General features: G+C 43.9%; 1 protein-coding gene across 1 annotated transcript; it reads left to right on the top strand.

Annotated features, from left to right (window-relative positions):
- The first annotated feature begins 2729 nt into the window (after positions 1-2729).
- Positions 2730-25894, top strand: MED10 (mediator complex subunit 10). Its single transcript, XM_056520918.1, has 4 exons — positions 2730-3005; positions 18842-18925; positions 22953-23055; positions 25247-25894. Exons 1-4 carry the CDS (start codon positions 2884-2886, stop codon positions 25343-25345), a joined length of 408 nt encoding a protein of 135 aa, XP_056376893.1. The 5' UTR covers positions 2730-2883; the 3' UTR covers positions 25346-25894.
- Positions 25895-27022: the final 1128 nt, after the last annotated feature.

The raw sequence follows: 27022 nt of genomic DNA, 5'->3' as shown, positions 1-27022 counted from the left end.
CACTACAGTGTGTGAACGGAATCTCCGCTCGCTAAATTTAGCGAGCGGAGATTCCGTTCACACACTGTAGTGTGAACATACCCTTATAGTGTATGGACATTCCATTCTGTCATTCACCTTTGCATTCTATAATAAATAGCTATAATCCCAGGTAATTTTCATTTTACAATGTGCTACTCTACCAGAGGAACATTTGTCGTAAAATTTAATTTCCTAAATAACACAGATTTACGTGCAAATGAGCTCACATTTTACTTCCCATTATAGTCTATGGACATCCGGGCATGCTGGGAGTTGTAGTTTTGCAATATCTGGAGATCCGCATGTTGGAGACCACAGGTCTATGGGCATTCCATTTTGTCATTCACCTTTGCATTTTTATAGAAAACAGCTATAATTCCAGGTAATTTTCATTTTACAATGTGCTACTCTACCCGGGGAACACTTGCGGTAAAGGTTAATTTCCTAAATAACACAGATTTACGTGGAAATGAGCTCATACTTTACTTCCCATGATATTCTATGGGCATTTCATTCTTTCACCCACTTGTCATTTCATAGAAACCAATTATAATCCCACTCAATCTTAATTTTAATCCCTTAAGGATGCAGGGTTTTTCTGTTTTTGCATTTTCCTTTTTTCCTCATCACCTTCTAAAAATCATAACGCTTTCAATTTCGCACATAAAATTCCATATGATGGCTTACTTTTTGCACCACCAATTCTACTTTGCAGTGACATTAGTCATTTTACCAAAAAATCCACAGCGAAATGGAAAGAAAATTCATTGTGCGACAAAATTGAAGAAAAAACGCCATTTTGTAACTTTTGGGGGCTTCCGTTTTCTACACAGTACATTTTTTGGTAAAAATGACACCTTCTCTTTATTCTGTAGGTCCATATGGTTAAAATGATACCCTACTTATATAGGTTGGATTTTGTTGTACTTCTGAAAAAAATCCTAACTACATGTAGGAAAATCTATACGTTTAAAATTGTCATCTTCTGACCCCTATAACTTTTTTATTTTTCCGCGCATGGGCCATTTTTTTATTGATCTGTCTTTTTGATCACTTTTTATAGATTTTTTCATGATATAAAAAGTGACCAAAAATATGTAATTTTGGACTTTTGAATTTTTTTTTGAATTTTATTAATGCTATATTTTTAGAATTCGGACATTTCCGCACACGGCGATACCATATATGTTTATTTTTATTTTTGTTTACACTGGTTTTTTTTTATGGGGAAAAGGGGGGTGATTCAAACTTTTATTAGGGAAGGGGTTAAATGACCTTTATTAACTTTTTTTCCCACTTTTTTTTCAGTGTTATAGCTCCTATAGGGTTCAGATACAGTTCCCGTATACGGTTTCAAGTTAAAAACTGTATGGAACTGTATAGAAAACCGTATGCATTGACTTAACATTGTAAATGCATCATCTGGTTTAGTCCGTTTTGCGTCTTATACGGTCACCATACGGTTTTTGACTTTGCACAGTTTTTTTTTCTTGGAATTTCAATCAAACAAGTGAAACTTTATTCAAAATGGAGTGAAAAGTTAAAAACGTATACGTTTTTTCTTAAAAAACGGATGCAACCGGACATCATTTTTCGAACCGTATACGTTTTTTAACTGTATACAGATTGAAATTTGTACACATGTTTTAATGCAGTTTAGTCTGGTTTTGAGGAATCCGATTTTCATCAAAAACCTGATACGAGAACTGTATTGGAAAAACGTGGTGTGCATGCACCCTTAAAGGACAACTGTAGTGGTACTGTTTTACATATGCCCGTGCCCGGGCCTCAAAAATAAACAAAATAAACATACATACCTTCCGACGAGCCCCCGTTGGTCCGGCACAGGCCTCACGGTCCGGCAGTGCTGACGTCATTCCACTTCCTGGGGACGGGACGCCGCAGAGTCGTCGGCGTATCACCGGCCGCAGCGATGTCCCGCCCCGCCCCGTGATAGGCTGAGCCGACTGTCATGTAAGAAGCCGGCCAGAGCTCCTTACATGACAGTCGGCTCAGCCTATCACCAGCCGGGGCGGGACATCGCTACGGCCGGTGATACACCGACGGCTTTGCGGCGTCCCGTGGAAGTGGAATGACGTCAGTACTGCTGGACCGTGAGGCCTGTATCGGACCAACGGGGGCTCGTAGGAAGGTATGTATGAGTTTATTTTTGAGGCCCGGGCATATAGAAAACTGTACCACTACAGTTGTCCTTTAGGTGTATGGGCATTCCATTGTGTCATTCCTTTTAGTATGTCCCCACATTACCAGCTCCTATAGCACCACATATTGGAGCACTATTGAAGACCCTATAAAAACTTGGCACTAACCAGGAGCCACAGTAATGGCCACATTGGTAGTATTCAAGCTTTCTCACAAACATAATGGCTTATAAGAATTTGTGTTTAAAAAATAAATAAAACATAAAGTTTTTTTTTCTTTCTGTATAATAACTTATCCAATATCAGTAATAATATTCGGTTAATACGTAGCGCAGTGTGTGCAAACCAAGGTGTTTCTTTTCCAGCTGTTGCAAAACTACAACTCCCAGCATGCCTGGACAGGCTTTGGCTGTCCAGGCATGCTGGGAATTGTAGTTTTGCAGCAGCTGAAGGAAGCTGGTAGAGTGAAGCGGTGCGCACGCCCGGGATCTGTACGCGCTGGTCACGTGACTGTCTGTCTTCTTTCTCTTTTGAGAATACAGGGGCGGGGCTTAGACAGGAAGTAGCGGGAGCTCGGAAGCGGAGCTGGCCGGGCTGTGTGTTTACGGACACAGTAGTTGTACGGTGCGGAGAGCGGATGACAGGAGCATGGTCGACTTCTAGTGGCTAAAGCGGAAGAAGCGCACAAGACGCTGCAAATATGGCGGAGAAGTTTGATAACTTGGAGGAGCACCTGGAGAAGTTCGTAGAGAACATAAGACAGCTGGGCATCATCGTGAGCGACTTCCAGCCGAGCAGCCAGGCTGGCCTCAACCAGAAGCTGTGAGTGGTGGTGGGCATAGTGTGCAGACTCCTGCCCCAGCCTTTATAAAAGGTTTACAGTCCCGGTTATAGGGTGACTTGTATTGTCTGTGCTGTAGACTAGTGTTTCCCAACCAGCGTGCCTCAAGCTGTAGCAAAACTACAACTCCCAGCATGCCAAGACAGCTGAAGGCACCCTGATTGGGAAACACCCAACCAATGTGCTTATTCTCCTTAGTAATTAATATGATTCCCCTCCATCCTGTCTTTATACGGATGTGTGTGATCGCATCCCAAGAGCGGGCAGCGCCACCCCTGCGGTCAGTATATAGGCATGCGCCAAACTACAGAATTGGCTGAAAGCCACTCCAAGCGCTTAGCCATCCATCCGTTTAGGCTGCAAAAAATGTGATTCCAACGACCAGGACTGATGCACAGAACTTGCTGGGTGTCATATGGTTGCCTTGGTAACTGCACCGCCAAGTGTGAGCTAAGTCTCTGCACCGATCTTTGCAGAATGAGGCCAACACTGGACTCCAGAAAACGTGGACCAAAATGTCTCCGTTAGCTAATCTAAACAAAACTACCAAAATAAAGCAACATTTTGGCCTTAACCCCTTAAGGACTCAGGGTTTTTCCGTTTTTGCACTTTCGTTTTTTTCCTCCTTACCTTTTAAAAATCATAACCCTTTCAATTTTCCACCAAAAAATCCATATTATGGCTTATTTTTTGCGTCGCCAATTCTACTTTGCAGTGACATTAGTCATTTTACCCAAAAATGCACGACGAAGCGGAAAAAAAAATCACTGTGCGACAAAATCGAAAAAAAAAAAACGCCATTTTGTAACTTTTGGGGGCTTCCGTTTCTACGCAGTGTATATTTCGGTAAAAATTACACCTTATCATTATTCTGTAGGTCCATACGGTTAAAATGATACCCTACTTATATAGGGTTTGTCGCACTTCTGGAAAAAATCATAACTAGATGCAGAAAAATGTATAAGTTTAAAAATGTCATCTTCTGACCCCTATAACTTTTTTATTTTTCCATGTGCAGGGCGGTATGAGGAATCATTTTTTGCGCCGTAATCTGAAGTTTTTATCGGTATGATTTTTGTTTTGATCGGACTTTTTGATCACTTTTTATTCATTTTTTTAATGGTATAAAAAGTGACCAAAATACGCTTTTTTGGACTTTGGAATTTTTTTGCGCGTACGCCATTGACCGTGCGGTTTAATTAATGATATATTTTTATAGTTCGGACATTTACGCATGCGGCGATACCACATATGTATTTTATTTTTTTTTTTACACTGTTTTATTTATTTATGGGAAAAGGGGGGGTGATTCAAACTTTTGTTAGGGAAGGGGTTAAATGACCTTTATTAACACTTTTTTTTACTTTTTTTTTGCAGTGTTATAGCTCCCATAGGGACCTATAACACTGCACACACTGATCTCTCATCCTGATCACAGACGTGTATTAACACGCCTGTGATCAGCATTATCGGCGCTTGACTGCTCCTGCCTGGATCTCAGGCACGGAGCAGTCATTCGTCGATCGGACACCGAGGAGCCAGGTAAGGGCCCTCCCGGTGTCCGATCAGCTGTTCACCGCGGCGGTCCCGAACAGCCCGACTGAGCAGCCGGGATACTTTCAGTTTCACTTTAGAAGCGGCGGTCAGCTTTGACCGCCGCTTCTAAAGGGTTAATACCGCACATCGCCGCGATCGGCGGTGTGGTATTAGCCGCGGGTCCCGGCCGTTGATGAGCGCCGGGACCGAAGCGATATGATGCAGGATCGCGGCGCGATCCCGCTTCATAACGCGGGAGCCGGCGCAGAAAATAAATATACGTCCTGCGTCGTTAAGGGGTTAAGGACCAAGTGGTTTTTTGTTTTTGCATTTTTGTTTTTTCCTCCTTACCTTTAAAAAATCATAACCCTTTCAATTTTGCACCCAAAAAAAACATATGAGAGCTTTTGTTTTTGCGCCACCAATTCTATTTTGTAATGACATTAGTCATTTTACCCAAAAATGAAAAAAAAAAAAATAATTGTACGACAAAATTGAAGAAAACGCGCAATTTTGTAAATGTTGGGGGGTTCCGTTTCTATGTAGTACATTTTTCGTAAGAATGACACTTTATCTTCTGTAGGTCCATACGATTAAAATGATACCCTACTTATATAGGTTGGATATTGTCATACTTCTGGAAAAAATCATAACTACATGCAGGAAATTTTTAACACTTTAAAATTGTCATTTTCTGACCCCTTTAACTTTATAATTTTTTGTGTACGGGGCGGTGTGAGGGCTCATTTTTTGTGCAGTGATCTGAAGTTTTTATCGGTACCATTTTTGTTTTGATCAGAATTTTTGATTGCTTTTTATTCATTTTTTATGGTATAAAAAGTGACGAAAAATATGCTGTTTTGTAATTTTTTTTTTCCGCATATGCCATTGACCGTGTGGTTTAATTAACAATATATTTTTAGAGTTTGGACATTTACGCACGCGGTGATAACACATATGTTTATTATGTTTATATTAGGGATCGACCGATATTGATATTCTTTTGAGCAGATACCGATTAACCTGTGAACTTTCAGGCCAATAACTTATACCGATATTCCGTGCATTTGAAGTTTTGGGGGAAAAAAAATGTCTACACATCTGCTGTTAAATGAAAATGTTTATTGTTAACGTTTAGCTTTTAGTTGCAGACATTAGTAGCAGCGCCACCCCTCTTGTAGACAACAGACCCCCTCTTGTAGACAGTGCTCCCTCTTGTCCCCCTTACAGCAGGCCCCTTCCTTGTAGACAGGCAGCAGCCCCCCCCCCTTGTAGACAGGCAGCAGCCCCCCCCCTTGTAGACAGGCAGCAGCCCCCCCCCCCCTTGTAGACAGGCAGCAGCCCCCCCCCCTTGTAGACAGGCAGCAGCCCCCCCCCCCCTTGTAGACCGGCAGCAGCCCCCCCCCCTTGTAGACCGGCAGCAGCCCCCCCCCCCTTGTAGACCGGCAGCAGCCCCCCCCCCCTTGTAGACCGGCAGCAGCCCCCCCCCCTTGTAGACAGGCAGCAGCCGCCCCCCCCCCTTGTAGTCAGGCAGCAGCCGCCCCCCCCCTTGTAGTCAGGCAGCAGCCGCCCCCCCCCTTGTAGACAGGCAGCAGCCCCCCCCCCCCCTTGTAGACAGGCAGCAGCCCCCCCCCCCCTTGTAGACAGGCAGCAGCCCCCCCCCCCTTGTAGACAGGCAGCAGCCCCCCCCCCCCCTTGTAGACAGGCAGCAGCCCCCCCCCCCCCCCTTGTAGACAGGCAGCAGCCCCCCCCCTTGTAGACAGGCAGCAGCCCCCCCCCCCCCTTGTAGACAGGCAGCAGCCCCCCCCCCCCCTTGTAGACAGGCAGCAGCCCCCCCCCCCCTTGTAGACAGGCAGCAGCCCCCCCCCCCCTTGTAGACAGGCAGCAGCCCCCCCCCCCCCTTGTAGACAGGCAGCAGCCCCCCCCCCCCCCTTGTAGACAGGCAGCAGCCCCCCCCCGCCCCTTGTAGACAGGCAGCAGCCCCCCCGCCCCTTGTAGACAGGCAGCAGCCCCCCCCCTTGTAGACGGGCACGCCCCCCCCCCCCTTGTAGACGGGCACGCCCCCCCTTGTAGACGGGCGGCCCCGCCCCTCCCCCCCCCCCCCCTTGTAGACATCAGCCCCCACCTTGTAGACAGTGCTCACCCGCGACTGTCCTCGGGTGTTGCCGCTTCGCTGTGCCGTTCTCCCGATTGCATCATGGCGTCCTATGGAGGAGCATGTGACCTTCATGTAACTCTGCTTCCTCCGTAGCGTTATGCTGGGCACAGGGGAGGAGGTGGAGTGACGTGTTTGCCACATGCTCCTCCATAGGACACCATGATGCGATCGGGAGAACGGGACAGCGGAGCCGGGCCGCACAGAATCGGGTATCGGACATGGTATCAGGGACATTAAACGAGTCCCTGATACCATGCAAATGCCGAGTATCGGCCCAGATATCAATACTAGTATCAGGACATCCGTACCAAGAAACAACATACGTTACATAGTATTAGATAAAAGAAAATAAAATTACCTTTTTTTACACTTTTAGTCCACTTAGAGGACTTTTAGGAGCAATCATTAGATTCCTCATACAGATCAATGTGGTTCTATGGAATTTATCATTCTGAGGGCAGGAGCTGGCACTACAGGAGAGGTAAGCCCACAGGCTACCTCAGCAGTGGATCACCCCCCCCCCCCCCCCTGCGATCACGCTGCGGGGGGGGGGGGGGTATTGGGGGGCGATCCACCCAATGGACCACCAGGGATGGGATAAAGGCACCTTTAGACGTCACTGTCAACTTTGACAGAGGCGGTCTAAAGGGTTAATAGCCGGCCGCATGTCGGCTATTAACGCCGGCCATCAGCTGGGGGCCCGCCGATATGACGGGGGCTCAAGTCGAGAGCCCGTGTCATACCCCGTTAACGGCACATGGACAAGTATAGACATCCATGGTCGTTAACAGGTTAAATCTTTATTACAAAATATTCTAAAACCCCATTACAAACATACAAAATATACCAAAGCAATGATTAGTAAAACACACAGCAAACAGAATCCCAACATTAGGGATCTTCCCATGGGTCAATCGCACCAGTTCCCGACATGTTTCCCCTTATGTCAAATGATAGGGGATGACAGTGTATACGTGAAGATTACTGCTATATTTCCATACAAAAAATATGGAGAAAAACTGTTCCAGGTCAAACCCCCCCCCCCCCCCCCCCAAAGGACAAGGGGGCACTCCGTCCGCCTGGAGGAGAAAAGGTTTCGTCTCAAGGGGCGACACGCCTTCTTTACCATAAGAACTGTGAACTTATGGAACAGTCTACCTCAGGAACTGGTCACAGCAGGAAAAATTAACAGCTTTAAAACAGGGTTAGATACATTCCTGGAACAAAACAACATTAATGCTTATGAAGAAATATAAAATCCCATCCCTTCACCAATACCGCGCCACAACCCCTACCCTTCAATTCCCTGGTTGAACTTGATGGACGTATGTCTTTTTTCAACCGTACTAACTATGTAACTATAACTGGACATAAGATTATTCCATATTACAGCTAGTTACATAAATCAACATACAACGCAATAATACACAGCAAGACATAACTGCACGGCATGCAGTAACCAAGTATTTTCTAGTGCGATGGAATTTCTTCAATAGATCAAGGGTCTATTCACACGTACAGTATTCTGCGCAGAATACTGTATGTATGAATAGACCCTAAAGGGGTATTCCAGGATTATTTTTTTTTATTTGACTATGCTACAGGGGCTGTAAAGTTAGTGTAGTTCATAATATAGTGTCTGTACCTGTGTGTGATGGGTTTCTCACAATTCTTCTGTGATTTTCACCCCAATATTTATTTTTAACAGCATACAAAATGACTGTTGTCTCAGATTTTTCCCAGGTTACAATGCGGCCGAGACCTGACTCACTATGGGTGCTTTAATGGGTGGAGGGATCGCTTGGTGGGAGAGGGGTCAATCTGCAACTAATGCATGATTGAAAACCACAGGTCTTTTGAAAGGATGCAGCTCATTTATGTTTCAATGGATGGGGTGGCTGAAGTGTGGGAGGGAGGAAAATGGAATTATGGGATTTGAAAGTAAGAAAGAAAACTAAAACAGGAAATAACAGTTTTTATGCTCCATAATGCTATGGAGGAATCAGTGACGTGTATGTCACATGCTCCTCCAAAAGATGCCATAATGCGGACGGCAGAACGGGGCAGCGGCAGTGATGAGAATGGGGCTGCGGCAGGGATGCGAACCGGAGGATGGGGCAGCGAAGCACTACACCGGTATCTGTTTTGGTATCGGGGACATTAGACGAGTCCCTGATACCATGCAGATACCTGATTTCGGCCCTGATACCGATACTAGTATGGGTATCGAGACATCCCTACTAAGACTAATAAAGTGTTAATAAAATACAGACAAACCTTAATAATGTTTAAAAAAAAAAAACATACATTAACCCCTTCCATATTAAAAGCTTAAATTGTTTCCACCCCTGTTTTCCATAGGAAAAAACATGTATACCAGACCCCAGTATTGCATATTATTTTTTCACATCATATCCCAGAAAAAATGAAGTAGAAAGTGATCCAAAAATTTGTTCAATACTAAAATGGTACTGATAAAAAAAACCAACCAATTACAGCCCAAAAAAATGATCCCTCGTACGGCCTGAGAGAGAGAGATATATATATATATATATATATATATATATATCTCTATCCTCCAGGTGCAAATCTAGGTAAAAGGAGATCCAAGAAAGGGAGATGAATTGCGCTGCCACAAAAAGTATGTATAAGGCAAATTTATTGCACACAAAGGATCCACGCAACGTGTTTCAAAGCCGCTCTGGCTTTTTCGGCAGGCGCACCTGACGAAAAAAACGGAGAGGCTTTGAAACGCTTTACGTGGATCCTTTGTCGGCAATAAATTTACCTTATACATACATCTTGTGGCAGCGCAATTCATCTCCCTTTCTTGTATCTCCTTTTGCCTAATCACTCATGGTGTCCATGATGTGTCGATGACCACTGGACACTGCAGGACTGCTATGTGTCCCAGGAGGCAGGGGGGACCCCTAGTGGCCACTTTTTTGACTGACTTTTTAAGTATGAAATACTGAAAATATTCTGATGAAAGCAATTGCAAAACATATATTGTTTTTGTATGCTTTATAACATATCAAGTTATTGTATCTGAGAGTGCCCATTTAAAGATTCGGAGCATATGTTATGGAAAAATGAAAGGTCATTGCAAAAATGAAAACTGTCCCAGTCCTTAAAGGGGTAGTCCAGTGGTGAAAAACTTATCCCCTATCCTAAGGATAGGGGATAAGTTTCAGATCGCTGGGGCTCCTCGCGAACTCCTGTATGGGGCCCCGGCTCGCTGGCCAGGTTGTGCGGTGGTCAACACGCGCTAAGCGGCGGCCGACACCCCCCCCTCAATACAACTCTATGGCAGAGTTGTATTGAGGGGGGCGTGTCAGCTGCCTCTTCGTGCGGTGGTCAACATGCCCCCTTCCCGTGGGCTATCGGGAGCCCTGTACAGGAGATCGCAGGGGCCCCAGCAGTCGGACCCCCAGCGATCTGAAACTTATACCATATCCTTAGGATAGAGGATACGTTTTTCACCACTGGATATCTCCTTTAACAGGTTAATGCATCATGAAAAATCTGGCCCTCAATACAGTCGTGGGCGTAAATGTCGGCACCCCTGAAATTTTTCAAGAAAGTTAAGTACCGTATTTATCGGGATATACCAGGCACCGGCCTATAACACGCACCCTCATTTTACCAATGATATTTGGGTAAAAAAAGTTTTTTACTCAAATATCCATGGTAAAATGAGGGTGCGTGTGCGCGTGTATACCCCGATACACCCCCAGGAAAGGCAGGGAGAGAGAGGGCCGTCGCTGCCCGCTTCTCTCTCCCCCTGCCTTTCCTGGGGTCTAGAGCCGTGCTGCCGGCCCCTTCTCTCCCCCTGGCTATCGGCGCCGCTGCCCGTTCTGTCCCCCCTGACTATCGGTACCCGGCGCCCCCATTGCTGGCGCCGATAGCCAGGGGGAGAGAAGCGGCGCCGACAGCCAGGGGGAGAGAAGGGGCAGCGGCACCCATTGCCGGCGCCGCTGCCCCCGTTGCCTCCCCCCCATCCCCTGTGGCATAATTACCTGGGTCGGGTCCGCGCTGCTGCAGGCCTCCGGCGTGCGTCCCCCTGCGTCGTTGCTATGCGCGGCGCACTGACGTCATGCGCCGCGCCGTGCAGTGCATAGCAACGACGAAGGGGGACGCACGCCGGAGGCCTGCAGCAGCGCGGACCCGACCCAGGTAATTATGCCACCAGGGATGGGGGGAGGCAATGGGGCAGCGGAGCCGGCAATGGGTGCCGCTGCCCCTTCTCTCCCCCTCGCTATCGGCGCCGGTACCGATAGTCAGGGGGACAGAACGGGCAGCGGCGCCCGATATCCAGGGGGTGAGAAGGGCCGGCAGCACGGCTCTAGACCCCAGGGAAGGCAGGGGGAGAGAAGCGGGCAGCGACGGCCTCTCTCCCCCTGCCTTTCCTGGGGCGGGTATCGGCGTATAACACGCACATAGACTTTAGGCTAAAAATTTTAGCCTAAAAAGTGCGTGTTATTCGCCGATAAATACGGTATTTCTCCCAGAAAAGGTTTGCAGTAACACATCTTTTGCTATACACATGTTTATTCCCTTTGTGCGTATTGGAACTAAACCAAAAAAGGGAGGGAAAAAAAGCTAATTGGACATAATGGCCCTCATTTACTATTCTAAACCGACCTCTTTTGTCGGGGTTTTTTGTCGCATCTTTCGCCATGTCGCAGCCAGTCGGCGACACGATGAGACTTTTTTTTTCCCGACGGACCCGATGTGGATTCTCCCAAACCCGAAAAAGGGGTTTCCCACGTATTTATAAAGGTTTCCAACCCAAATTTGTTGAATTGTTGTGGATTTTTTCCCGACGGCTCAGAGGAGTTGGAAACCAAAACCAACAAAACCCACGTGCGACAAACAGGATGCGACATAATAATAAATACCAGGGGAAAAAAGCAATCGGGTAAGAAAGTAACATAGACTTACAACCCGATTTTCTTAGTAAATGAGGGATAATGTCACACCAAACTCCAAAAATGGGCTGGACAAAATTATTGGCACCCTTTCAAAATTATGCAAAAATAAGTGTTTCAAGCATGTGATGCTCCTTTACACTCACCTGGGGAAAGTAACAGGTGTGGGTAATATAAAAATCATACCTGAAAGCAGATAAAAAGGAAAGAAGTTCACTTAGTCTTTTCATTGTGTGGCTGTGTGAGCCACAATGAGCATGGACAACAGAAAGAGGAAAAGAGAACTGTCTGAGGACTTGAGATACAGCCAAGCGTCAGAAAGCTGGGTTTGCGTCTGAGATCTTGGGTCTTCCAGCAGAACAATGACCCCAAACGTTCGTCAAAAAGCACCCAGAAATGGATGACAACAAAGCGCTGGAGAGTTCTGAAGTGGTCAGCAATGAGTCCAGATCTAAATCCCATTGAACACCTGTGGAACACCTTAACCCCTTAAGGACCCATGATGTACTGGTACATCATGAGTCCACTCCCGTTCTATAACGCGCTATTAACACTTTAGACGCGGCGTTCAAAGTTGAATGTAGTGTCTAAAGTGAACGTGAAACAATGCCGGTTAGCTCAGGGAGCTGTCCGGGATCGCCGCAATGAAATTGCGGCATCCCGAACAGCTTACAGGACAGCCGGAGGGTCCCTACCTGCCTTCTCGCTGTCCTAGCGCCGAATGACTGCTATGTGCCTGAGATCCAGGCATGAGCAATCAAGCGGCAGAATCATCGATCAGTGGTTTCCTATGAGAAACCACTGATCAATGTAAAAGATCAGTGTGTGCAGTGTTATAGCCCCCTATGGGACCTATAACACTGCAAAAAAAAAAAAGTGAATAAAGATCATTTAACACCTCCCCTAATAAAAGTTTGAATCACCCCCCTTTCCCATTTAAAAAAAAAAAGGGTAAATAAAAATAAGCATATGTTGTATTGCCGTGTGTGGAAATGTCCGAATTATAAAAATATATTGTTAATCAAACCGCACGGTCAATGGCAAAATTCCAAAGTCCAAAAAAGTGCGTTTTTGGTCACTTTTTATATAATGAAAAAATGAATAAAAAGCGATCACTAAGTCCTATCAATGCAAAGATGGTACCGCTAAAAACTTCAGATCATGACGCAAAAAATGAGCCCTCATACCACCCCATACGTGGAAAAATTAAAGTTATAGGGGTCAGAAGATGACAATTTTAAACATATTAATCTTCTTGCATGTAGTTATGATTTTTTTCAGAAGTACGACAAAATTAAACCTACCGTATATAGTAGAGTATAAGCAGAGTATAAGCACGATTTTTCGTGCTGAAAACACCCCTCCTCGGCTTATACTCGAGTGAACTCTCTGCCCTCAGTGGTCTTCAACCTGCGGAACTCCAGATGTTCCAAAACTACAACTTCCAGCAAGCTCGGGCAGCCATCGGCTGTCCGGGCTTGCTGGGAGTTGTAGTTTTGAAACATCTGGAGGTCCGCAGGTTGAAGACCACTGTGGCCTTTGACATCATCCAGCCCCCCCCCCCCCCCCCCTCTCACCCCCTCTAGTTTTGTACTCTCCTCCGCTCGGCGGGACGTTAGGGTGCACTGGTCCGGGCCATCTGTGCTGCAGGGACCGTCCGATGGGGAGGGATAGTCGTTCCGGGCTGTCCCATCTTCACCGGGGGGGCCTCTTCTCCGCGCTTCGGGCCCGGCCCCGGAATAGTCACATTGCCTTGATGACGACACAGAGGGACGTTCATGAGCAACGTCTCTGTGCACCGTCGTCAAGGCAACGTCTCTATTCCGGGCCCGAAGCACGGAGAAGAGGGCCCCCCGGTGAAAATGGACAGCCCGGAACGACTATCCCTCCCCACCGAACAGTCCCTGCAACACAGATGGCCCGGACCAGCGCACCCTAATGTCCCGCCGAGCGGAGGAGAGTACAAAACTAAAGGGGGTGAGAGGGGTGGGGGGCTCGATGATGTCGAAGGCTGCAGTGGTCTTAAACATGCGGTCCTCCAGATGTTTCAAAACTACAAACTCCCCAGCAAGCCCGGACAGCCGATGGCTGCCCGGGCTTGCTGGGAGACGTAGTTTTGAAACCTCTGGAAGTCCGCAGGTTGAAGACCATTGTTAAATCAGACATTGACAAGCGGTGATGATGGAGGGGCTGATAACATGTGGTGATAATGAAGGGGGGGTGGGATGGGATGATGACAAGGGGATGATGAAGGGGGGGGGGTGGGATGATGACAGGGTGATGATGACGAGGGTGTTAATGATGAGCGTGTTAATGACGGGGGTCCGGATGATGACAGGTGGATGATGTATTTCCCACCCTAGGCTTATAGTCGAGTCAATAACTTTCCTGGGTTTTTGGGGTAAAATTAGGGGCGTCAGCTTATACTTGAGCATATACGGTACATAAGTAGGGTGTCATTTTAATCGTATGGACCTACAGAATAAAGAGAAGGTGTCATGTTTACCGAAAAATGTACTGCGTAGAAACGGGACCCCCAAAAGTTACAAAATGGTGTTTTTTGGGGGGTTTTATTTCTCTATTTTGTCTCACAATTATTTTTTTTTCCGTTTCGCCGTACATTTTTTGGGTAAAATGACTGACGTCCTTACAAAGTACAATTGGTAGCGCAAAAAATAAGCCATCATATAGATTTTCAGGTGCAAAATTTTGAGTTATGATTTTTAACTCCTTGGGGACGAAGGGCGTATGCATTCGCGTTCCGATCTCTGCCGCTCGCCGGGCGGTGATCGGACCGGGATGACTGCTGCTATCTAACCCCCCCCCCCCATATCGGCGATCGCAGCAAATCGCAGGTCAATTCAGACCTGCGATTTGCCGCGATCTGGGCAAATCTGGTCACTGGTGACCCGATCTCCCGGAAAAGAAGACTGATCGGAGCTGTCAGAGCCAGCTCCGACCAGCCTAAAGGATAGGAGCGAGGTGGCAGTGTTGCCACCCCCTCCTATCCCCTGCCATTGGTCGGTCAGGCTGACCACCAATGGCAGGAGGGGGGCGGGGGGGTTAGAGTTCATTTCCCCCGCTCTGACCACTGATCGGAAGTCGGTACAGAGCGGGGGAACACGGGCGGAGAGGGGGGGAGCATGGCCTGGCTTACCCGGACCTTCGGAGGCGGCATCCCGGAGCAGCGGCGCAAGCAGGAGGAGCGGCGGCCGGAAAGTGCGGCTGAGAAGGCTGCAGTGAAGATCGCGATAAGTGATCTTCACTGTGGCCTTCTAAAAGCTGCAAAACTACAACTCCCAGCATCTGAAGTGGCACAGTTTGGAGACCACTATATGATGGTCTCTAAACTGTAGCCCTCCAGATGTTGCAAGACTACAACTCCCAGCATGCCATTGCCCATACAGTCAGGGATGCTGGGCGTGTAGTTCTGCAATATCTGGCCCTTCAGATGTTGCAGAACTACAACTCCCAGCATGCCTGGATAGTCCTGGGCATGCTTGGAGTTGTAGTATTTCAACATCTGGAGGGCTACAGTTTGGAGGCCACTGTTCTTCCCCAGTTGTTGCATAACCAACTCCTAGCATGCCCAGACTGTCCAGGCATGCTGGGAGTTGTAGTTCTGCAACATCTGAAGGGCCAGATATTGCAGAACTACATGCCCAGCATCCCTGACTGGCCGTGCTGGGAATTGTAGTTTTGCAACAGCTGTAGGAACACTGAGCTAGAGTCTGTTTCCTAACTCAGTGATTCCAACCCATGTGCCTCCAGCTGTTGCAAAACTACAAGACCCAGAGTGCACTGACAGACCATACATGCTGGGAGTTGTAGTCTTGCAACAGCTGGAGGCACATGGGTTGGAATCACTGAGCTAGTCTGTTTTCTAACTCAGTGGTTCCCCACCAGTGTGCCTACAGCTGTTGTAAAACTACAACTCCCAGCATGTACGGTCTGTCAGTGCATTCTGGGAGTTGTCATTTTGCCACAGCTGAAGGTTTGGGGCGCCCCCCCCCCCCCCCCCATGTGAATGTACAGGGTACATTCACACGGGCGGGTTTACAGTGGGTTTCCCTTCAAGGAAACTTACTGTGAACCCCTGCCTGTGTGAATGTACCCTAAAAACACTAACGAATAATAAAAAGTAAAACACTACTCATCCACCCCCTACACGTCGCCTCCCCCCCCAATAAAAATAAAAACGTCCCATACGGCAGTGTTTCCTAAACGGCGCCTCCAGCTGTTGCAAAACCACAACTCCCAGTGTTGCCGGACAGCCATAGACTGTCCTGGCAGGCTGGGAGTCTTGCAACAGCTGGAGGCACCCTGTTTGGGAAACACTGCTGTAGGGTTTTGGTGGAGACAAGCCCCATCCTTGTAACCGGGTCCACCCCTACTGCAAATTCCTTATTCAGGCCTCAAATGCGCATGGCGCTCTCTCACTTCAGAGCCCTGTCTTATTTCAAGGCAACAGTTTTGGGCCACATATGGGGTATCTCCGTACTCGGGAGAAATTGCGTTACAGATTTTGGGGGGGATTTTTCTCCCATTACCCTTTGTAGAAATGGTAAATTTGGGGAAAAAACCTGCACTTTAGTGAAAATTTTTTTTTTTCATGTACACATCCGAATTTAACGAAAAGTCGTCAAACACCTGTGGGGTGTTGAGGCTCACCAGAACCCTTGTAACGTTCCTTGAGGGGTGTAGTTTCCAAAATAGTATGCCATGTGTTTTTATTTTTTGCTGTTCTGGCACCATAGGGGCTTCCTAAATGTGACATGCCCCCAAAAACCATTTCAGCAAAATTCACTCTCCAAAATCCCATTGTCGCTCCTTCCCTTCTGAGCCCTCTACTGCGCCCGCCCGAACACTTGACATACACATATGAGGTATTTCCTTACTCGAGAGAAATTGGGTTACAAATTTTGGGGGCTTTTTCTCCTATTACCCCTTGCAAAATTTCAAAAACTGGGTCTACAAGAACATGCGAGTGTAAAAAATTTTAATTTTGAATTTTCTCCTTCACTTTGCTGCTATTCCTGTGAAACGCCTAAAGGGTTAACACACTTACTGAATGTCATTTTGGATACTTTGAGGGGTGCAGTTTTTATAATGGGGTCATTTATGGGGTATTTCTAATATGAAGGCCCTTCAAATCCACTTCAAAACTGAACTGGTCCCTGAAAAATTTCGATTTTGAAAATTTTGTGAAAAATTGGAAAATTGCTTCTGAACTTTGAAGCCCTCTAATGTCTTCCAAAAGTAAAAACATGTCAACTTTATGATGCAAACCTAAAGTAGACATATTGTATTTGTGAATCAGTATATACCGTAATTTATTTGGAATGTCTGTTTCCCTTACAAGCAGAGAGCTTCAAAGTTAGAAAAATGCTAAATTTTCAATTTTTTCCATCAAATTTTGGAATTTGGAAAGTTACCACTAACATAAAGTAGAATATGTCACGAAAAAACAATGTTGGAATCAAAATGAAAAGTAAAAGCATTCCAGAGTTATTAATGCTTAAAGTGACAGTGGTCAGCATTGCAAAAAATGCTCCCGTCCTTAGGGTTATAATGGGCTCCGTCCCCAAGGAGTTAAAGGTAAGTCTGCTTTCACACTATAAACTTCATCCGTTTTAAAGATCCGTTTTATGTTCCGTTATGAAAACCCTGAAAATCGGCCATTAAACATCCGTTAGAAAATCCCATACTTCCGTTAGGGAAAATCCTATTATAGTCTATTGATCCGTTATAGTCAGTTATTAATTACGGACGTTATTTTGTGATGGGAGACTGAAGAAGATAGTAAATTCCGTCACAAAATAACGTCCCTAATTAATAACTGACTATAACGGATCCCATAGACTATAATAGGATTTTCTAACGGACGTATGGGATTTTCTAACGGATGTTTAATGGCCGATTTTCAGGGTTTTCATAACGGAACATCAAACGGATCTTTAAAACGGATGAAGTTTATAGTGTGAAAGCAGCCTAAGGCGGAAAAAAATGAAAATGCAAAAACGGAAAAAGACCTGGAGCAGTTTGTAAAGGAAGAGTGGTCCAACATTTCGGCTGAAAGGTGTAAGAAGCTTATTGATGGTTATAGGAAGCGACTGATTTCAGTTATTTTTTCCAAAGGGTGTGCAACCAAATATTAAGTAAAGGGTTCCAATAATTTTGTCCAGCCCATTTTTGGAGTTTGGTTTGGCATTATATCCAATTAGCTTTTTTTTCCCCTCCCTTTTTTGGTTTAGTTCCAATACACACAAAGGGAATAAACATGTATATAGCAAAACATGTGTTACTGCAATCCTTTTTGAAAAATTTCAGGGGTGCCAACAATTACGGCCATGACTGTATCTAAAAATATATAAAACTGAATAAAAAAACAAGCACAAAGATAATGGCTAGAGTTCAGTTTTTATTAATTTGTTACAGAGTACATCAAGCAGGATTGATGTATTATGCTCATGTGCATAGTTGTATTGGCAGGTAGACAAAGTAAAAATAAAAATAAAAAATTAAAAAAATGCAAAGAACTGAGGCAACCAGGGCTTTGTGCTGTTGGAAGCAGCTGGACAGCCAGCTATGTGAAGGCGATACAGACTCTAGAGTAGCAAACCTTTTAATGCAAATTATTTGGAAAGTCTCTTAATTTTGTCAAGACCTGTAGTGTGTGTGTCTGTATGTGAAAAATCTGCAGTGACTTTGATTTCTCTGCTCTGGTTATAAGCTGTAAATAATGTTTCAGGTTGCTGCAGATAATATCATACACTTTACTAATATATCAAGCTTCTACCATCTGTTCAGCCTTTCGATCTTTGGTCCTTATCCAGTGCTTCACCAAGGGTTATGATCACCTGCCCTGACAATTGAGATCACTGCAGGCATATCCTAACATGGAATAGTGGTAGAATACTAGTGTCAAATATCAATAAGCAGATGTTTGCAAATTCACAATTTCTCTTCTCCACATTTTTCCCCTCAATTTTTGGTGGCTCCAGACTCCACTAAATGTTGCTTAGATAGTTGACTGAAAGTAGTGTCTATAGAAGCAGATATAGAAATGAGGCCAACTTCCCTAAACTTGTATCCGCTAAGGGGGGGCTTAGTAAGCAGCCAACTCCATGGCTTGATATTTGGAGACATCATTGTTTGCTCAATAATCCCTTGTTTTTGTTTCACCCTCCAGGAATTTCATGATCACTGGCCTGCAGGATATAGACAAGTGTCGTCAGCAGCTTCATGACATAACTGTGCCCTTGGAAGTATTTGAGTAAGTTTCTTATAAGGTTTCCTTTCATATAATTCTATAGCTAGCTTGCTATATGACTGAATGATTTGTACTTATCAATAAAATGTAGGCATTGTTTACAGTATTGGTATCATGTACCTATTCCAATAGATTAGAAACCCAGTCACGCCCCCTCCCATAGATTTGCATTGAGGGGGTGGGGATATGATGTCACGACTCCCGGCTCCACTGTTCGGAACAGTTCCAAATGCTGAGCAGCGGAGTATCCCTATAATAGCTGGGTCACCTGCAATATTCCCAAATTCTGCGCAAGCGAGAAAATGGCAATGGATTTTCCTGACCAAAATGATTTCTCTTCAATTCCGCTCTGAATCCTCAATGTGAGCATACCCGAATGGATTCATTGGTGGGATGAAAAAAGCTGAGGCAAACTGGGTAGAAAATAACAAGGAACTGTACTGATGTCAGCAATTCACCTGTCACTGCTGTAAATGGGAGGAACTGCTTCCTCAGACAATCACGGTCAGCAACGATTACCTGATTTAGTAGTTGGCTAAGGAGGCATTTCTATGTGTTGAGATGGAGCCAAGAAGTGGAGATCGGCGATGACGTGGGCACTGTTGGACATTTTGTGTGTGTATTTGTAATATATATAGTTCTATTTTTTTATGCCTTTTTATTTTTTATTTTATTGTATTCCTCTGAATGTCCCCTTTAAGGCCCCTTTCACACTATAAAAATTAATCTGTAATGAACTTCCGTCATAAAAATCTTGAAAATCTGCAGTTAAACGGCCGTTAGAAAATCCCATTATAGTCTATGGGATCATTCTAATAGCCGTTTTAACCCCTTATCGCCCGTCATTAATAACGGCTGTTATTTTGTGATGGGCGATAGTAACGTGAGAAATAGTGCATGCACTATTTCTTCCGTTCGTTCCCCGTCACAAAATAACGGCCGTTATTAATAACGGGCATTAACTGGTTAAAACAGCGATTAGAAAAATCCCTTAGATTATAATGGTATTTTCTAATGGTTGATTTCCAGGATTTTTATAACGGAGGTATTTTTATAGTGTAAAAGCAGCCTAACTTGTCCTAGGTTACAGCCTGTATCGTATGTAGAGATGCATTCATAATTCTGCAGGCTTCAATATGAAAATGCCAGTAGCTAAATATTACACCACCCTCATATACTCTTGTCTTTCTGGAAGCAATGCCTTAGTCTGCATTATTTCACAGCAATAGAATATATAGTTCAAGGTCAAATTTTTTAATATTTTTCACAGCCCTTAATGACCCTTGTTTCGATTATAGTCACTCTTTCTCATGACTAAAAATGTGAAAAACAATCGTGACACAATAAACCACCATCTGATTATACTTGATGGAATGTGGTGAATTAAATATAACCAGCCTTCTGATATATTGATGTAACTACACAAGGTCATTTAATTGTTACTAAAAATGTCAGTGACAGAAAAACACCAATCCTGGTATCATAGGTCACACTCGATTCCCACACTCTTGTTTGGTGTTATATTAAATTGACCTATGTCGTTTCTTTATGTTGAACTTCTTGTCACCACAAAGACAAAATGTTTGTAGAAAAACCCACTCACCAAAGTAATCAAATCACACATTTTGTTTTTGTGGTGACAAGAAGTTCAACATTAAGAAAAGACATAGGTCAATTTAATGTAACACCAAACAAGAGTGTGGGATTCGAGTGTGACCTATGATGCCAGGATTGATGTTTTCTGTGGCACTTACTACCATTTTTAGTCAGTTAAATGACCTGGTGTAGTGACATCAATATATCTTAGTCTGCATAACATTTTTTTTTTTTGTACTCTGTGTGCATGATGTCTGTCTTACAGCAGAAGCTAAGTTAAAGGAGGGTCAGGGGGAAACAAATTCTGCAGAAGCATATAGCATTTCTTACCTGTCTGCCCCAGTTCTGAAGCCACCCAAAGAGCAGTTGCTCAGTACTACAATCCCCAGAATACATTTCCTTTCCCTCATCTCTTTGACACAGTGAATCCCACCCTGCCTATACCCTCCCACAGCACTCCTTCCAATTCCCCCTGGCAGAGCTGTTGCAGAACATCTTATTTTATAGCAGACTATTGCACAATCGGTGAAGTTGCAGGTGTATTTATTCTGTCTGCTCCTGTTTGTGACATTGTTTATAACAAGGAAACATGCTGTAAACTAGGGATCGACCGATTATCGGTTTGGCCGATATTATCGGCCGATAATCACGATTTTGGGCGTTATCAGCAATTACCTTGCCGATAATCCGGTAATGCCCCCACCGACCCGCCGCACCGCGTCGCACCCCCCACCGCCCCGGCCCCATTGCCTCCACCATCCCTGGTTTTATAATTACCTGTTCCCGGGGTCCATGCTACTTCTGGCTCCTGCTGAGTCCTGTGTTACGCTGTGCGCAATGACGAGTGACGTAACGGCTCAGGAGGACGCCACCGGAGCCAGATTTAGAGTTGGCCCCGGGAACGGGTAATTATAAAACCGGGGATGGGGGAGGCAATGGTGCCGGGGCGGTGCGATGGGGGGTGCGACGCGGCGGGGTGGTAGGGGGCACGGAGCGGTGCGGTGGTGGGGGCGGTGGTGGTGATAGGACTCAGGACGACCCCGGACAGGCAGGGGGAGAGAAGCGGGTGGCGGCAGCAGTCTATGGCACCGCAAAAGCCGCTGCAGTTCATTAATTTAAAGTGCCCGCTTTAAATCAATGATCTGCAGCGGTGTCGCAGGGGGATAAATAGCCGATAAGTTATACCGGAATATCGGTATAAGTTATCGGCCCTAACCTCCACAGATTATCGGTATCGGCCCTAAAAAACAATATCGGTCGATCCCTACTGTAAACACTGCCCATTTTTCCCCAACCATCCCAATAAAAATTTACATTTGACCTGAACATGGTGAACTAGGATGTAGGGGCTGGTTAGAGGTGGAGACATCACTCTGTAGGCAGAATGAGTCATTTCTGGACAGAGGGAGGAGCCAGTAACAGCTGAGTTAATACCACACTGAAAATGAAAGGTCTACACAACTTCCTGTTCTGTATGTCAAGCCAAAACATCCTGAATCCAGCTCGATTTGTGACAACATTCTATTAGTAATATATATATCTTGTGCAGGGGTCGACACACTCCGTTCTCAGGGAGATGTCTCCGTAGATTCTCGGAGTCCCATCGGTCAGACCCCCTGCGATCTATCCTTGCTATAGAAATATGAGGTTTTCAGTAGTACTTCTACATTTCCTATTGTAACATTTGCAAAAATAGAACAAAAGAGAAACCTTTCAATGGGATAGTATTCATGCAGGTACAAAGCATATGTGTAGGTGTTGTCACATGGCTTCTTTTATTTTTAAGAGCTGGAAGCTGATTGGTTGTGATCAACAGCTGCTCCATATTTCCTTTACACCAGTACCGGTAGCATTGTGGCTTATTGGTTAGCATTGTTAACTTACAGCACTTGTTCCGGGTTTTATATCCGACCAGGGGAACATCTGCAGAGTGTAGGTTTGCTCTGTGGATTGCATGGGTATTTCCTACCCTGGTTATTTTCTACACTCCAAAAAACATATTAAAGTTAGATTGTGAGCCCAATGTGGACAGGAACCGAAACTGTACAGTGCAGAATATGTCAGCGCAATATAAATAAATTAGTGGGCTGACTGCTCCAGTATTTATTTATGTTCCTGTAAAACACTATCAAATACGCGAGGTAAGCTTTGCCTTATTTGTTTGATTTACTCTTTTAATTCCTTTTTTGTTGCATAAGATCTGTAAATATGTTATGGCTTAAATTGCTTTGAAATGCTGTATGCGTCTGTTTTTAGTTTTTTATACCCTCTGCTGTCATCCTTGCCTGCAGCTGCACTATTGTTTTGTTGTAAAAAGCCATTAGAAAGCTTGAAAAACAAACATGAAAATCATTTTGCGTTGACGTTAAAGGCTGTTATTAGGAAGTGTATCGGCTCAAGAGTTATACATCTGACTTGTTTTTTTTTCTTCTAGCTACATTGATCAAGGCCGAAATCCTCAGCTTTATACAAAAGAATGTTTGGAAAGAGCATTAGCTAAAAATGAGCATGTTAAAGGGAAGATAGATACAATGAAGGTAAGCTGGTAACTTGAGCCCGCCTCTGGTTTTAGCATCCGGCTGCAAAGAGATTTATAAAGAAAAGTAATGGGAAAGTGTTATACTTCTCTTTGGATCCAGTTATAATAATGCTTCTCTCTATTTTTAGATAGAAATGTTCTCTTATCTTATATTTTAACATAACTTATCAATGTATTGTTATTTCTCCATTTGCAGCACCAGCAACAGGATAGTGACATTAGTCAGTAACTATTTAGCAATGAAACAAAATCACCTAAGAGGCTATTGAATGCTGAGTTTGCACAAGATGTATAAAATATAAGCACATATTTAAAAGTAGAAGATTTTTATATCCGCTTGTTTTATCATATAATATTTATTTAGCAGATCTGGTGTTTCTACTGAGCGGTCAGTTGTCAATGCTTCTGTCTGTCGTTCACAGAGAGAAGACATAATTTGGTCTGCTTGGACCTACCTTTATTGAAACGAATATGATTAAAAGAGGTTGTCCGGTGAAAATGTGCGTTTTATTTATTTTTTAATATAAATTAAAGGACATCTGTAGTGCAATATAACTTATCCCCTATCTGAAGGATAGGGGATAAGTTATAGATCGCGGGGGGTCCAAGCGCTGGGGCCTCCCGGGATCTCATGGACAGGGCCGCAGCAGTATTCTGGAAAGGGGGCGTTCCGTCCCCACATGACGTGGCAGCCGACACGCCCCCTCCATGTACCACATAGAGATACATGGAGGGGGCGTGTCTGCCGCGGCTTTCTGCTGGGGATGAAACTTCACTTCCTGCAGACTGCCGAGGCCCTGTCCAGGAGATCCCAGGGGCCCCAGCGCTTGGACCCCCCCCACCCCCCCCCCCCGCGATCTATAACTTATCCCCTATCCTTTGGGTAGGGGATAAATTATTTTTTGCTGGAATACTCCTTTAAACCCTTCCTGGTCAGGTAAAAAAAAAAGAGACACACAGTTCTATCGCTGTTCTGGTATAACAGAGCTTTGTTCTCTACTGTCTGGTATTGTAGTAGGGAACGGTGGTCCATTATACCAGCAGCGGCACAATAGAAGGGAAGGTAAGAGACCCGTGTATTAACATTTTTAATTTTTTATCCCCTTTCTGACCAGGTAAAAAAAAAAAGAAAAACTTTTCCCTGAACAACCCCTTTAACTTATATTTCTATTTCTGACTTGCCTGACTCCCAAAAATCGACTTTATTGCCTAGCGTCTGCTTAGCCACTTAAAATATGAAGTGCATGATCAAGTTAAATACACCAAAGAACTTTGCAGCTGCTGTTTGTTTTGACTAATAGGCCGGCATTTATCATTGTAGGTGTAAGTGAAGCATTTTTCTACACCTTTTTTTGTGTGCTGGTAATGTGTAGGAGCACCAAATGTATTAAATGGTCACAGAGCATTTGATATATTTTGTGCAGGTCACATCTTCTGAAATTTCTCTCTTCACATACACCAAAAAGCTACACCATGTCTGGGCTGGTGTAGTTTTAGAGACTTTTCAGTGGCTTTGCGCCTTTTTTGCGCCTTTTCACAAAAAGGTGCAGTTCATAAAACCCTTCCATATCATGTGTATTGCCAAAATCAGTGGAAATGTGTAAACAAAAAGGTGCAAATAAACCCTGCTTGCGCTTTTTTTTTGTACCTTTTATAGACCCAAGAAACAGTCTAAAGAAAATGATAAATGTCGGCCATAGTGTCGCGCAGTGCTCCCATTTTGATGAATCTACCCAAGTTTGCAGTCATTTTAAAATTACATGGCTTTGCCCACTAATACTTATCTCAGTCTGATAGCTGGGACCCCTGTCTGTCATCAGAACAGCAGTCCCCTGTGTGAATGGAACAGTAGTGCACATGCATGAACACTGCTTTATAGACTGTCAACTACTGGAGCACTGTACTCGACAATCTTCGTCAGTCTTTTAGTGAAAGGAGCAGTGGTCATGCGTGCACACTCACCCCAATTTTATGATTTCATGTTCCAGCACTTAGCGGCCCCCTTTCTCCTCCCACAGAAATTATACAATGTATCAATGTATCCCCTATTCTGTGGGCCAGCCCCTTTTTTATATGAAAGTAAACCGTTTGCTTTTTAATATACTGAATTTCCAGTTACACATATCGCTTATATTTTTGTGTTGCTTAATCTTCTTTTATTTTTTTTTTTTTTTAATATATTTCTTCAGAAATTTAAAAGCCTTTTAATCCAAGAATTGAGCAAGGTTTTTCCTGAAGATATGGCTAAATACAAGGCTATCCGAGGAGAAGAGCACCCGCCTTCATAACTGTGCTTCAATTTCATGTGATATGAACTGAACCTACAGTCAGAAAATCATCATGTTAGCCTTGTACAGCATTGACAAGTGCATAAGAATATTGCTGGAAGAGCTCTTGACATAATGGATATTTCCCATAGGTTACATTACCTGCAATTTAAAGGGGTTGAACTGGGAATATGTGCCATCTGTAATATTGAGTGAAAGGTGCTGAAAGACAATGTACAGTTCTGTGTAATTAAATTATTTTGGAGGGTCGCTCAGTTTACGTTGTATTGTATGAACCCATACAACACTAAAATTAAGAAAAAAATTGTTGTGCCGCTATGTTTCCACTTAAAAATATTTCTTCATGTTTTCGTGTTTCCATATAAAGATATTTAAATATTTTGCATTGTATTCTTTCCTGTTTTATACTCTTTGATTTATTTTCATTTAGGTTAATGTATACTTTTTCCATTCCATGTACTGTTTTCATTAAATGTAGTTGTTGTTAAATAGTTTTTAGCTAATTTGTACATTTACCATAGAAACGGAATGTCTGCATAAAAAGACCACCTGGTCCATTTAGTCTACCCTTGAATATTTGTTAATGCTATGCATCTTTAACAACACTTGTCATATACGTATGTTGCATGCCCGCTAAGGAGACAAGCTCACTTGTGTAATGGCTGCTATGAGGGGTCAGGGCTAGAGCTCAGTGACAAGTTCCAGCCAAGCCCCCTGAGATAGTAGGGGATGGAGGAATCAGGGAGCTGTTAAGACAACACAATGCTGACAATAGAAGGATTACAAAACTTCCTGTTAGGGATATTTCAAGCAAAAACATGCTAAAGCCAGTATATTTTGTGATTTAAAATTATATAAGTAATATATTCTCCCTCTTAACCCCTTAAGGACTCAACCCATTTGGGCCTTAAGGATTCAGACAATTTTATTTTTACGTTTTCGTTTTTTCCTCCCTTGCCCTCTAAAAATCATAACTATTTAATATTTTCATCCAGACTAGTATGAGGGCTTGTTTTTTGCGCAACCAGTTGTCCGTTGTAAGGACATCACTAATTTTACCATGAAATGTATGGCGCAACCAAAAAAAAATACTATTTGTGTGAGGAAATTTATAAGAAAACCGCAATTTTGCTAATTTTGGAAGGTTTTGTTTTCATGCTGTACATTTTACGGTAAAATAGACATGTTTTCTTTATTCTGTGGGTCAATACGATTAAAATCATACCCATGATTACATACTTTTCTATTATTATACAGCTTAAAAAAATCTCAAACTTTTTAACCAAATTAGTGCATTTAAAACCCCTCTATTTTGCTGACCTAAAACGTTTTCATTTTTTCATATAAGCAGCGGTATGAGGGCTAATTTTTTGCGCATTGATCTATAATTTTTTTTTGATACCACATTTGCCTATATAAAACGTTTAATACATTTTTTTTTAAATTTTTTTTACTTAAATGTTATTAAAAAAAAAGCAGAAATTTCGGACTTTTTTAAAAGATTTACGTCCACGTCGTTCACCGTATGGGATAATTAACATTATATTTTAATAGTTCAGATATTTACGCACGTGGCGATACCAAATATGTATTTAAAAAAAAATGTTACACTTTTTGGGGGTAAAATAGAGAAAAACGGACAACTTACATTTTTATTGGGGGAGGGGATTTTCTTTA

Source organism: Hyla sarda, chromosome 5 (assembly GCF_029499605.1).
Source record: "Hyla sarda isolate aHylSar1 chromosome 5, aHylSar1.hap1, whole genome shotgun sequence".
Classification (NCBI taxonomy): domain Eukaryota; kingdom Metazoa; phylum Chordata; class Amphibia; order Anura; family Hylidae; genus Hyla; species Hyla sarda.
Note: the sequence above shows the minus strand (reverse complement) of the source record. Positions and strands in the feature narration are given on the sequence as shown.